The sequence below is a fragment of the Pipistrellus hanaki genome (assembly GCF_964339955.1).
Source record: "Pipistrellus hanaki genome assembly, chromosome: 1".
NCBI classification, from domain to species: Eukaryota; Metazoa; Chordata; class Mammalia; order Chiroptera; family Vespertilionidae; genus Pipistrellus; species Pipistrellus hanaki.
The window spans coordinates 17,200,660-17,214,964 of record NC_140503.1 but is presented as its reverse complement, the minus strand read 5'-3'; the positions used below and the strand labels follow the sequence as shown (position 1 = coordinate 17,214,964).

The 14,305-nt window shown below is 37.2% G+C and overlaps 1 protein-coding gene across 36 annotated transcripts in view; it reads left to right on the top strand.

Moving 5' to 3' along the window:
• Positions 1-13,599, top strand: part of NRXN3 (neurexin 3) — a 1,392,989-nt gene extending 1,379,390 nt beyond the window's left edge. For 15 of the 36 annotated variants that reach the window (XM_084891153.1, XM_084891152.1, XM_084891150.1 and 12 more), the window contains one exon: positions 10,763-13,599. In XM_084891153.1, coding sequence (XP_084747279.1) covers positions 10,763-11,064 — 302 coding nt within the window. In that variant the 3' untranslated portion in view covers positions 11,065-13,599. Of the gene's footprint in view, positions 1-2,778; positions 3,503-10,120 lie in introns of all 36 variants that reach the window. The other 21 variants (XM_084891165.1, XM_084891163.1, XM_084891144.1 and 18 more) reach the window with 4 other exon arrangements.
• Positions 13,600-14,305: the final 706 nt, after the last annotated feature.

The following is a 14,305-nucleotide window of genomic DNA, read 5'->3' as shown; positions in this document are numbered from 1 at the left end:
ATTTTGAAAGAGGTAAATTACTCAGTAGAAACCTTAGGAGACCCAAATTGCTGATATCGCTTCCTCAAAATACCTCTTGTATGGACTGGTAGTATCTTTTTCTTTACATTTCTTACTTAGATTATGATAGTTATGATCCCTGCTTTAAGAAAAGGCCTATCTTATAAAAATAATCCATATGAACTAACTTTGTTCTACAGAAGTCATTTGATGCCTTGTAAGACCATATGAGCATTTAGAGGATCTTCTCAAACAATAAAATTCAATTTTAAAAGTATAATCAGTCCAAAAAAAATCACCTAAATGGCAACAAGGGTTTCTCTTTTCTTATTCAATTGGGGATTTTTTCCTACCTCCTAAAACCACCCAGCTACCCTTTGTGAAGTTCCTAAAATAATGATTAACATTATTAAACCAGAGACTAAAAATCTTGGTATGGACTGACCCATGGGGACAAGTTACTATCATTATTTTAATATAAAATAATAAAAGGGGCGTCCAGAGGAGGCACAAGTCTGGCTCATCCTCACAATTTATTTTCCTTGTCAAAGTCATCCAAAATGGGTTCTTGGGAGTGATTGGAATTGGCTGTCAGAACCAGGTGCCCTAAGTGGCTTGCCTTTGTGGTTCGCCTACCCAGGTTTCCCAGTCCTTGGTTGAACATTAATGTTCTCACAGAGATATAATATTGAATAAAACTCTTATGATCTCTTCCAGTAGAGGCTGAGGACATTTCTAAATCTCCTTCCCCATGTCCCTTCTACAGTAACTTTACCTCAAAATACACACATTCTCTCTCCCTCTCCCTCTCCCTCTCCCTCTCCCTCTCCCTCTCCCTCTCCCTCTCCCTCTCCCTCTCCCCTCCTTCTCTCTGTCTTCCTTCTTCTCTCTCTCTTCTACTCTCCCTCTCGTCTCTCTTTTTCTTTCTTTCCCTCCCTTCCTCCCTCTATCCCTCCTTCCCTCCCTCTATCCCCCTCCTCTCTCTCCCTCTGTCTTCTCTCTCCTCTAATTTTCTCAATATACATTGAGTAAAATATGTTGCTTCCACAGGGTCTCTAGAAGACTGATACAGTTTTCCTCATTGTATTCCAAATAAACCACCCTCATTTCCTGACTATCCTGTAGTTTACAGACACTGACACTGTACCACTATTAGAAGTGAAGAGGGATTTTACCCCTATTACTGTGTGTGTGTGTGAGTGTGTGTGTGTGTGTGTGTGTGTGTGTGCGCGCGCATGTGTGCGTTTTAGCTATTCCATTTATCAGGCTCATTTTATTGATACTCTATTGTCACCAATAGTGCCCTGTCAATTTGGCTATGCCCAAAAATACTCATATTACTCATATAGAACAATGTTAATTATAAACCCTCTATACCTTATAAAATATGCCTCCTTCAGCTATGAATGAATATAGGGTACATTTCCTAGAGCAGAACTCATAAACCCATGTATACTTATACCTGCATTTCTACAGACTCTACTTCAACCCCCAAAACTATACATATTTCTTCTTGGAATTGGCAAGGAGCATTGGTTGTCCTTGGCCCCTTCTGGAAGGGCAGTACCTTTCTACCGTCCCGAACCGGTCTTGTCTTGCTTGACCTCTCTCCAACCCTAGCCTGCTGTTCTGTTTTTCTAGTTTCCCTAAATGCAACTTACTTTAAGCATGTATTAACTTAATATTACTATAATTAAATGATAATAGATGATTGATTACCCATTTGTCAGTCTTAGCCACTTTCTTCTCTTTTAAATGTCTACTTATGACGTACATCCAGACTGCACGCCCTTTTTATTTTTTTAAAAGAAGCAAAACCAAATTTTTTAAAAAAAAAAAATTAAAAATGGTACAACATTGGTTTTTAATTTCGGCTATCATCTGAGGGGAATCCACAAGCCAGCAAATGCAAAGCAAACAAAGTGTCCCCTGACTGCTCTGTCTGTGCCTCCTCAGCGTGTGCATCTGGTTGTTCATCCCTGAAAGTGTGTGAAATATTTTTTTTTAAACTTTTTTTGGTTTTTTTCTACCTTCTTGTTTGGAAATTAAGTGCTTTTTGTATTATATATATCTATCTATATATATAAATATATCAGTGTGTTTCTTTTTAATTGCTAGATCTTTAGATTTGCTTTTACCCAAAATTATGAGAAAAAAAAGTTATGAATTGTTTTCTGCAATTTCCCCCACTCCCTCTTTAAATGTGGAACAACTTCAGCTGCAGAATCCCCACATCCACATCTTTCAAATGATCCCAGTCTCATTGGGAATCACATGCACCATGGTGGGGAGTGGGGACATTGGTGAAAGTCAAATGAGGTCATTCAGACTGTACCATTTCTATACAGGGAAATTATTACTAACCCAGCAAGGGGGCTTCCTATAAGGCTCTGCCTTTCCATCACCTCTGCGAATCTCTGACCCCTTCCCCTAACTCTAGATGGGGCTGTGTGGCTGTCGATGAAGTTGTTCAACTTGAATGCATAAATCTAATCTCCTTGTTTTTTGCTTTTAACCTTTTGGTCATTGTTATTAGTATTATTATTTTATGTATTTTGGCTATTTTCAGTAGGAGAAAAAAAAAGTTTAACTGTTTTTTTTTTTATTATTTGAAAATCTTTAATGAAACTGTAATGCTTTTTTAAAGTAATTGCATGTTGAAGAAGTTGCAGCTTAGGGTGTGTGAAATTGTCAGTGTTAGAGTTCTGTTCTTTATTTCTGTAGATGGGCATGTGTAGGCTCATTTGTTTTTGTATATTGCCCATCCCTTCCTTACAGCCAGAAGCTCTAATGCAGCTAGATCACTCCGTGCCGCCCTTACATGGACATGGCGACTCACTTACACATTTACTCCCATCATCTTCATCTCTTGTGTAGTTCACTCATAGATATGACCCTACCCTCTCTGCATCATTCCTCCCCGCCCCCTCCTTTCTTTAGCATTGTTCAAATTTATGTGCTGTCATACATTCCCTTAAATTAAAGAAAGTCTAATACTTGTCGAAAAGACAAAAAATTGTAAAAGTTAAATATATATATCTGAGAACCTATAACAATGCAGAAATTTATTCCAAACCCTCTAGATCTGTAGATTTTTCAAGGTAAATTATAAAGGTAAACAGGATTTTTTTTAATTTTTAAAATTATTGCAATCAGAATTATTTCAAATTCAAAATTGATGCCTTCCCTGGCCCCTTGAAGTAAAAATTTGTTAAAGTGCAGATTTTTTTCTATTTATGTTATGTGGTGTGGATGTATGTGTTGTTGCCTCCCTGTATCATCCTTTGTTGTAAATTATTATATTTGAAAAATTAGACATTTTGGTCAAAAGTTTTGTTTTTTTTAATAAATGACAACAACAACAACAAAAATCAAGTTACAAGAATGTGGCAATTCTATTTGTCCAAGAGCATTCTTACACAACTTTCTTTTGTAAATTTTTCTTTCATGCCAAAAAACATGCGGGCAATTTGTTGATGTAAGTTGACGATAAATTAATACAGTATGCTTTTTCTTATTTAAATTATTTTGTCTATGTGGAAATGACGTCTTTCTTTGCTTTTCTAAAACAGCCTCTATTTTTTTATTTGCTTTTACTTTTCTTTCTAACCTTATCTTGAGAATGCTTTGTTGATGTTATTTGCTCTCCTTACCTCTAGCTTACTTTGGCCCTGAAGTTGATTTTATTTTCTACTGTGTAATTTTGAGCATAATTTTAAACATTTTATTTCATTTGTGTCTATTTGCTTAATTTTCCGTGTTATGTTTTGTGCTGAATTGCTTTGAATAACCAATGTGAACTCTACTCTTGGTAGAAGGGGGTGGGTAAATTGTCCCTAACATGTAAAAGAAGTCTTTGCCTCTTTGCCTGAACCAGCTTTAAAGCCTTGAAAGTAATGGGATATTAAGTTGGTTACAGCCTACAGGAGGCCTGCACCCCAGAAGAAAATGCATTAACTCCAAGTGTTATCAATGGTAATTACATCCTAACTCCTTAGAAAGAATTCGGGGAAGTCAGTTGTTTTTCTCTTCTGCAAAGGGGATAGAAGGTACTCTCAAGTGATTATGGTGAGTTTTGTTATCCAGGATTAGACTATCACCATAACTACAGGCTTCAAAATAAATTTTACAGAGAATAAAGACATCGAGAGTCCCAGGTGTTTAGAGTATTGTCCTATAATAATGATGCCTCCCAGAGTATAGAGCCGTAATGGTGAAAACACACAGAGAAGGCACACAGCTGGCGCTCGCTCTCTCTCTCTCTCTCTCTCTCTCTCTCTCTCTCTCTCTCTCTCTTTGCCTTTCTATAATAGTTTCCATTTATCTCAAGGACTTAATCAGGTAAGCTTTAAAAGGATCCTCTGATTCTACCAAGAAGAAACATGATGATTTTCACACCTGAAGTTTAATTTAGGCAACTTTTCAGGTAGGTACTAACTATGGGGATATCCTTGGATCTTAAAGGAATTTAAACATTGCCTTTATGCACTTCAGGAAACATAAGATCAGTAAAACTTATGTACTTTACAGTTTTTAAGTAAAGAGGTTACTTGTTTCACTTTAATTTTCAAAGCTAGGGTTTTCTGAAACTGTTATAGAAAGGAATATCAAACCGATTGGTGGGTAACAGATATGTTTCCAATCCAGCAGCTTTAATAATGGGCTTTCTCTACCTAGATTCATATGATTTTATATTTTTTATATGTTGTATGATATTTTAGGTTTAAAACTAAGAACTTCTTCAATGAGTGCTATTTTATCTAAATGAATTGAAAGCTTTTATTTTTACTGAGAAAGCCATCTGTAAGAATTTAATTAAAGGCTAATCTTTTTTTTTTAGAATAGCTCTTTGAACTATCATAAATCATTCCTCAAACTCTGTATTTAAAATAGCCTTAATAATATGGGATCCTGTCATACTTCTATCTTAACATGAGACTACTATATTTTTTAAAAATAGAAAAAAATAACCAAAGCTTTCAGTGTTTATATTAGTAGAAATACTAGTAACTAGCATTTTGGAGCAGCAATGGACTCTGTGCTAAATTTTTAACATGTGTTATAATTAGCATGCATTATTATTATTCAAATTGTGGTTTGAGGTGTTGTTATTCCCATTTCACAGGGAGTTTACACAATTTCCCAATCTCGTGTGGCTAGTAAACTGCATAGCTGTGCTGTTCACTTCAGTCTGGGTGCCTTTGGAGGCAAAACTCTTTTAATCAATAAGCAAATTAAAAACTCCATTTGACATTCCTTATTTTACAATAGATAATAATCTCAAGGGGCTTTGGCTCATCTTCCCTGGGCATATGTTGAAAAATAGAATCTGTAGCCGTATAGAATCAGACAAAGTAGTGGGGCGGGGGGGTGGGGGGGGGCAGGAGGAAGGAGCCTGGGAAGGTCCTACTTAAAGATTCTCATCTCATTAAAATGTTAAGCTTCTTTGAAACACTTGAACTTTTTCTGGCACTCCCTGGGTACTTGCCATGTTTTTCCATGGCTATTTTTTCTGAAGGGTGAAGGAGAACAATTTTATGGTTATAAGCTTTTGGATATTTATGAGCTGCAAGTACACACTTCTGTGCCACCAAATAACTAAAATGAGTATCATCCATCCAACAACTCATTTAGTGGAAAAGGGATGATTTCTCCCCATTATATGAGAATTTCCCAGGAGAGATTCAGAAAAATACAAGTAAGGGATGAGCTAAAGAACCCAAATATACATAAAAGAAACTCATGGAATTGGAGCATGTTGTCCTCACCCAGAGTTTAGCTCTTCAGTGTCCTTGTTTCTATGTTTTTGTGACTTCTTAGACTCAAATACCTCAAATATGTTGGAGCCTCATGGAAACTTCCTGCTGCTCTTCTTGTCTTTATAGATGACCCACTACATTCACCATCACCTACAACATTCTCACAGTTCACAAGGGTTCTATTAAATTTTTAATCCACTATCTTTTTCAAAGGCAGAGAGCCCCATTTGCTGGATATCAGCCCTAGACACATGAATTATATATCTATAAATATACTCATAAAGCAAAAAAGCAGGGCAGCCTTCGGGGCTAAAATAGACCTCTTATAACCCTAGTGATCTGTCGAGTTTAAAGAAAAACACAGCCCTGTCAAGAAAGGGTATATATTTCTGATTTAAACTTTAAGAGATATAAATATTATTCCAAACTGAAGAAAAATTCTGAAGATGGAATGGGAAATTGGATTATAGGTTTTTGTATCACTCTGCCTATAAGCCCTCGTGATTTTAGGCTTGCTATATCTGTGAATACTTTTATAAACATAGACATCTGGTAGATCACTGACTCCATAATCTTTGGGCAGTGAAACAAAAATATTAGCAGCTGCTCCAACATTTCTGAGTATAGTCACTTTGGATTAAGACAAACATAAAGACTTAAATAGGCTTCCAGAATCTAAGTCATTTCTATTGAGGATCTAATAATGGGAGAAATGCATCCCTCAACTCCTCATCTCAAATGGTGTATGTCCACAGACTCCCCAGGACACTCTAATCATCTTAACTCTTAAAGGTGGAATTTAATACTCAAATTGATTATGCACCCCAACCCATATATCTGTCTTAGGCACCTTCCATGTTTACAGTTATCTAAAACTTTCCACCTATTATCACTGTAATTCCCATTTGTAATAATGATCCCCCACAACCCCATTGACTTCCTTTTGAAGAACTAAAGACACTTTTCCAGTTCCTTGAGATGCCACGAAAGGGGGTTATGAAAGCTTCTACCATTTCACCGATTAAATAGTCCAGGAATTGGAGCTCATATTTCCATGACACTGGGCATCATTTATCATTTTTTCTCTGGGATTAAAAAACAATGGCAAAGATAACTGGAGATTGGTGATTTTTCCAACTTTTGTTATTTAAACTCTGCAATATTATATTCATCATTTTAGTTTTGAAATAAGCTCTTATCATTTACTTAGGGGACTCAGTAACCTTTTAGAAGCACTTTATAAATTAGTGAGCTTCAGAACCAACCCTCTTTCCATTCCATTCTAAAAAGGATGGTATTTTTTTTACATTATTATCATTATTTTGTAATCCAAGAGAGATATTTGCATTAGGGTGTTGAATGAGCAGGGAATGGCAAAGGAGAGTGGCAGTGATTCAACTGCAGACTGAGCAGTTGTAGATTTTGTAGATTTTTTTTTTTTTTTAACAACAGAGGCACTGTGGAAGTTTTAGCTAAGATTGAAGGGGGGTTAAAAAAATAGGCAAATTTAAGACTCCAGTTGGGAGTCACAGATGGTACACTGAAATTGCAAATGAATGCCACTCTGCAATCATGAAGACAGTGATCTTAATCTCACAGGGAAACTGGCATACTCCTTAACTATTTGACTTTATATTAAAATTATGTGCACTAGGCCTTTGCCTCCCAACAAATCAGTTATTCCTTGTCCTTTACCCCAGTTTCCTCTGTGCTCAATATACATGAGGTAGATTTTTATCACTGCCCTAAGAAACAAATGAGTCTCAGTGTTTGTGCCTGAAGAGAACACTCATGCTAATCCTTCGTTATTGATGAGATGCCTAAGAACTACCTTGTTCCTGAAGGAAAGTAACATCACCCTGAGTAACCTGTAAGGAACCTTTAAACAGACTGTATGGGCCTCCTCTTCTCCCTCCACACTGATCTTCTTTTATTCAGACACTGCCTTTTCCTGTGCATCACCTTAAATCCTCTTGCCATCCTTGCTAGGGGATTTTTAAAAACAATAGTTGGAATAAATATTTTGGACAAAATTTAATGAACTGCAACTTCTGGAGATTCTTTCTCTCTTTGAAAAACAACTTGATCTTTCTCACATACATGAATAATAAGATTGCTTCTACAGTTAGGTTAGTAACATCCACCATGGAATATTCATGGTACCCATGATTTGCAAGGCACTAGGATTCAGTGTACTATCTAAACTTTCTTTCCTGACTCAGTCCACATGTTTCTAAATACAGTAATTATGATATCTGGTTAAACTAATAAATTTTTGCCATTTGCCATTTGGGACCCCGTACTAAATAAATAGGAGACAAGTGAGCCCAGTGTTAGTTTTATGTCTGGCTTACCTTTAGGAAACATGCTTCAAATCCCATTTATGAAAACTAGCAAAAGTGTGTAAATTATGTATTAAATAAGTTGCAAGGTATATGAATTATATATGTCCACAATGTAAAAATTAGGTGTGCTGATCTAACAAAGCAAGTCTGAAACTTTGGTGGAACCACAAAGATCATTTTGCTCAATGGTTTACAACTCCAAGCACCAGAAGAGAAGCCTAGGTGTCAAGATCAGACCAAAATATCACTTTGAGATTCTCAAAAAGGTTCTTTTTTATTTTCCCACATATTTTCCCTATTGTCCCTTACCTTCCAAATGATACATATTATGTACATTATTGCTACCCTCTCCAACTCGATTTCTCTCTGTGTAACATAGTCTAATTGGCAAAATAGGGAAGGAGGAAAAGCTTCTGAATGTAGGTGTGAGCAAGTCTTCTCAGATGGTAGGAATGTATGCATTGGGTTTCTTCTCAGGAGACCCTGCTCTTAGCACATCTGAAACCTGGACACTTTACGTGCAACAGTTTCCACGGAGGCATAAGAAATGTTTGAAGATATAAGGTGTGGAAAGCAGAGCAGAGAGTTCTAATTAGTGAGTCAATCTTTATAGGGATTACCTGGGAAGACTGTGTAAACTCAAAGGCTTGTCCACCTGGAATGTTCCACGTGGCAGTATTGAGCCACGTGTCTGGGTTTGTCACCAGTAGAGAGACCTTAGCAAAATCATATCTGATAGCAGATACTTAAACACCAACCATTCCACCAGGGCAAAATCACTACTGAGGGCAGAACACAAAACACTGTACCTGGTTGAGAGCTTAGTGACCCAGCTCAGAAAGAAGTTCAGTGATATTGGATCAGCATCTCAACAGACAGACTAACTGGGATGGGAAACCTCTTGCCATCCTTGCTAGGGGATTTTTAAAAACAATAGTTGGAATAAATATTTTGGACAAAATTTAATGAACTGCAACTTCTGGAGATTCTTTCTCTCTTTGAAAAACAACTTGATCTTTCTCACATACATGAATAATAAGATTGCTTCTACAGTTAGGTTAGTAACATCCACCATGGAATATTCATGGTACCCATGATTTGCAAGGCACTAGGATTCAGTGTACTATCTAAACTTTCTTTCCTGACTCAGTCCACATGTTTCTAAATACAGTAATTATGATATCTGGTTAAACTAATAAATTTTTGCCATTTGGATTTTTCAAAACTCACTTTGCCATCTCTACATTTTAGAATCTAAAAGTAAGTTTCCAGTAATTCACAGCTGTCTAGGCTGGTTATTTTTAAAATGTAGCATCCAGCTCAGGATATTTTGCATCTAGCACAAAAGCAATGCATTAATGTAATTTTAGACCAAGGCAAGATGGGTGGTCATTTAATAGTCAGGGAAATTATTGGAAAAGCATAATCAAAATGGGTTGTTAGATGAGAAGTTTTTAACCTCTTGTAACATGCCCTTATTTAGCAGATAGTAAATGAAGACTGCACTTACTGATAAATGTGAAATAAAAGGTAGTCCTTTACATTATTAAGGACAAGGTATTTTATGGTCTTGGATCTTGGTCTCTGTGACATGGAAAATATTCTCATCCTCATGGAACAAATAAGTAGAAACCCCAGAAGGCAATAAAGAAATGTTAAATACAGTTTACAATTATCTATACACACACATACACACAATTTTATTAGCCAGTCAGTATTGGCAACATGTAATTGAATGACATCATCCCATAAGCAAATCCTGGAAACAAGCCTACTAAATAACTACTTGAGAGTATCTTTAAAATCTAGACTCCTGTCCCAATCTATAGATTTCAGGTTTTGGTGGCAAGAGGCAAATAATGGGCTGGGAATCAGCTTAGAATGGTTAAGCTACCATCCGGTGGTTCTATTGTCATTTCTGAGGTGTATCCTATGAACTCCATTCATTGAGAGTGACTGAATCGTGTTTACCTACAAATATGCTAATACTGTGTTTCTCTTTCTTTTCAATCCCAGGAGGTGAATTAGTTATCCCTCTTCTTGTAGAAGACCCTTTAGCTACCCTTCCTATTGCTACTCGTGCACCTTCCATTACACTCCCCCCTACCTTCCGCCCCCTCCTCACCATTATTGAGACCACCAAAGATTCCCTGTCCATGACCTCTGAGGCGGGGTTACCTTGCTTGTCGGACCAAGGCAGCGAAGGTTGTGATGATGATGATGGCTTGGTGATATCTGGGTATGGCTCAGGGGAAACCTTTGACTCTAACCTGCCCCCTACTGATGATGAAGATTTTTACACCACCTTCTCCTTGGTAACAGATAAGAGTCTTTCCACTTCAATCTTCGAAGGTGGCTACAAAGCACATGCGCCCAAGTGGGAAGCCAAGGACTTTAAACCTAACAAAGCCTCCGAAACTAGTAGGACTACTACCACATCATTGTCCCCTGAGCTGATCCGCTTCACCGCTTCCTCCTCCTCCTCCTCATCCTCGTCCGGGATGGTGCCCAAATTGCCAGCTGGCAAAATGAATAACCGTGATCTCAAACCCCAGCCTGACCTAGTATTGCTTCCGTTGCCCACTGCCTATGAGCTAGACAGCACCAAACTGAAGAGCCCACTAATTACTTCCCCCATGTTCCGTAATGTGCCCACAGCAAACCCCACGGAGCCGGGAGTCAGACGGGTCCCGGGGGCCTCAGAGGTGATCCGGGAGTCGAGCAGCACAACAGGGATGGTCGTCGGCATTGTGGCTGCTGCCGCCCTCTGCATCTTGATCCTCCTGTACGCCATGTACAAGTACAGGAACAGGGACGAGGGGTCCTACCAGGTGGACGAGACTCGGAACTACATCAGCAACTCGGCCCAGAGCAATGGCACGCTGCTCAAGGACAAGCAGCCGAGCTCCAAGAGCGGCCACAAGAAACAGAAAAACAAGGACAAGGAGTACTACGTGTAACCCACGCCGCCACCGCCGCCGCCGCTCACAAGACCTGCATCTCAAGAACCCAGAAGGATGATGGCTCTGTCAAGTGCATACATCCTTGGAAAAATGAATTTTTCTTTTTTGTGCAGATGTCAGAACTGCTCTACCCACGAGATGGGGTCTATACCATGTCTATGGTGGGGAAAAATAAATCGTTTCTAAAAGGACACACATACACACACACCCCAAGATGTATCCACCTATCTACACAGTTCAGCCATGGCTTTGATCAGTCATCGCCCCGGAGACGGAAGGTCCTCGCTGCTCTGCTGTATCATAAAGCACACACTTTGCGCTCTGCAGCCAGCAGGGGGCTCCCCTTCTCTCACCTGGACTTGGGAGCTTCCTTCTCCTGAGGACCTTGCACCCAAGGTAGAGACTCATGGCTTACTTGTTCCATAACTCCAAGTGAGTCTGTAACAATGTTTGTGAAGCTTGACTGTAACAATTTTTTGTTGTTTAATTATGTAAAAAACAAAAAACAGGAAAAAAAAGTTAAACAAAAAACAAAAAAACACAACCTACCCTTATCTGGTTCTGGCCAGTGTGTGTAACTTTTCTTCAAGATCTGAGGGGAAAAAAATGGCTTTTGGGTTTTTGTTTATTTTTTGAGGATGACTGGACATACGTTAAGAAGAAGAAAAAAATAAAAAGCAGAAAACTAAAGTGGGAGAGACTATTGCCATATGAACTCAAGCGCTACCATGGTGTTCACGCTACATATCAGGTTGTGGTGTTTTTAGAATCTGTTGTTTGTTTCCTATACGAACACATAGCAAAATCATGTGATGGATGATGATGTTGATTTGAAAAGCTGGTCCCTCAGGATCTAAGTTCAGAATTCGCCACCCAAATCCTGAACCGACCGGGTTATGGTTGGTTTTATCAGAGCTATTGGTTTACTTAACAACAGCGTTCCTGTCCATTAGCCCAGCCAAATTGTGGTAAAGGAGAGAGCTCCCTAGTGAAAACAGAGCCTTTCCCAGAGAAAAGGAAAGGAGGGGGTGGGCTGGATCCATGACTAATTGAAATGCATGCAAATGTAGAAGAAAAGACAATACTAAAAGGCTGTTGAATAATCAAAATAGACCATAAGGGAGTTCAATTCATGATAGAACCCACAAAAGGTCACACAAGCCAAACATGGCATGAAGAGAGTGCAAAATGCATAGTTCTTCCCCCACCCCCAATGTGAATATATGTTTTCTCATCGTGGTTTAATTTCGTAGCCTGGCACTTACAGATAACTCTATCCTCCCATTTGCTCATGTCTCCCTTCACCCATCTTTTCTAAAACTAAACAAATAAATAATAAATGAATAAAGCTGCTGTGACACACACACAAAAAAGGAATTTAATAGTATAATATATATAAATAAATATATATACAGATATATTTATCATGGTATGTTTGATGGGATGACTGAGACAGGAAACCTGTTAAAGTCTTGAAGTGGAATGAGAATGTTGTTTTCAAAGAAAATGACAAAACAACAAAAAAGTAAACCTTAAAAATGTGAAGCAAGTGTGAGTTTTAGTTTTGTCACAGTTAACTGTGTCAAAGAGAATTAAAAAATAAAATCTTCTCAGATTTTGTTTACATATTTTACTACATTTTTGCTGGTATAATTCCTTAGCCACCTATGTACATACTGCTTTAAGAAATGTTCCTTCCTTTCTATTTATTTATTTATTTCAGTTGTTTGGTTTATATTCCGATTGTCTTTCTTTCTTTTTGAAAAGAGGGAAAAAATGTACAGAAAAAATAATAAATTGGTTGTGTGGCCATAGCTATCCAAAAAGCAAGAGACAAAAGCAAGACAAATATTCACACAAAAATTGTGTGTCCTCTGGAGGGTCAGGTATATACAATTTCTTTTGTACAGATGAAAATCAATCAGCTGTTTAGATTTAGAAATCTACTCTTGCTGGTCTTTGTAAGTTGCATGAATATTTGATTTGAAAAAATACCTTAAAGATATAGGGCAAAAGTGCAATCTAAACAATGGTAGCCTTTACTAATGTGTATGGAAAGAAGTGTTCCTCATTATCTGATATTTCAATGTGTTAAGAGTTTTGGAAATTTTTTTTGTCATTAAGAAAGACAGGATTATAAAGAGATATCAAAGCACGATTTTAGATAGCCTAAATGGCCCAACCTACTTAAAGTTGATTATATCTCGATGTCTTTAAAAGATTGCTGTTCTTGGAGTCTTGAGGTCTTATGAATTGATTTTCTGATTTCTTTCTTTACATTTTTTTAAAATTTGAGTAAAAATACATTTGTTATATTCCTTTTAGTGTAAGTTCTATTTGAACAATTTTATGGGAACATGTGCATTCTGTATGTGAGCTTCTATCATATTCCTGTTGTTTTATGAGCAGACTTTTATGGAATTTATTTATGATGTTGTGATGTTACTGCTTTTTCTTTTTCCTTTTGTCTTTTATTTCATATTTGCATTTTCGTTAAAGGATATGCTTAGCAATAAAATGTTCTTCCCAAAACCTTGTATGATGATGCATTCTTATTTTCTAAACAGTTTGCTTAAGATCTTACACTGAAGGTAAACATGTCATATCTTATTGAAATTAAGCTAGGACCACTTTCATGTGAGATAAAAGATTCTATACATATATTTATATAAACATGTCAAAAGTGGCATATTTATGGGCTTAACAATTATTGTCTGTCAACCAAAGCATTATTTAGTTTTCTTTGGTAGAGTCAGCAGTAAAGAAAACAATTTTCTGAACAGGTAAGATGACAAAAGCATTCCATTCTGGAAAATATTATTGGATACTATGTTTTTGAAGTGTTTGGTATAATTATCAACAAACTTTAAAAGTTTTTCCAGACCATATTCAGGTAGTGTCTTACTAGAAAGCTTTAGATACTTCTTTCTAAGCATCCTGCCATATTGAAAATTTTTAAAAAGGACTAAATTCAAACCAAAATTTAAGTGCTTAAATTTTAACAGCTTTTATTTTCTAGATTTTCAGATAATAAAATTCTGCAAGCATTCATTGTAGATGGAACCTATCTCATATATCAGGTATACTTCATTTGCTGGTTTCCTAAGCACATGCATATTCTACCAATTGGATAATCCATTGTGACACCTGCATTTTCACCATGGTCCAGTAAAGTGGGCTAACTGAACAGTTGTATTCCATTCATACACTGGTTAACAGTTTTCAAAGAGTTAGAATT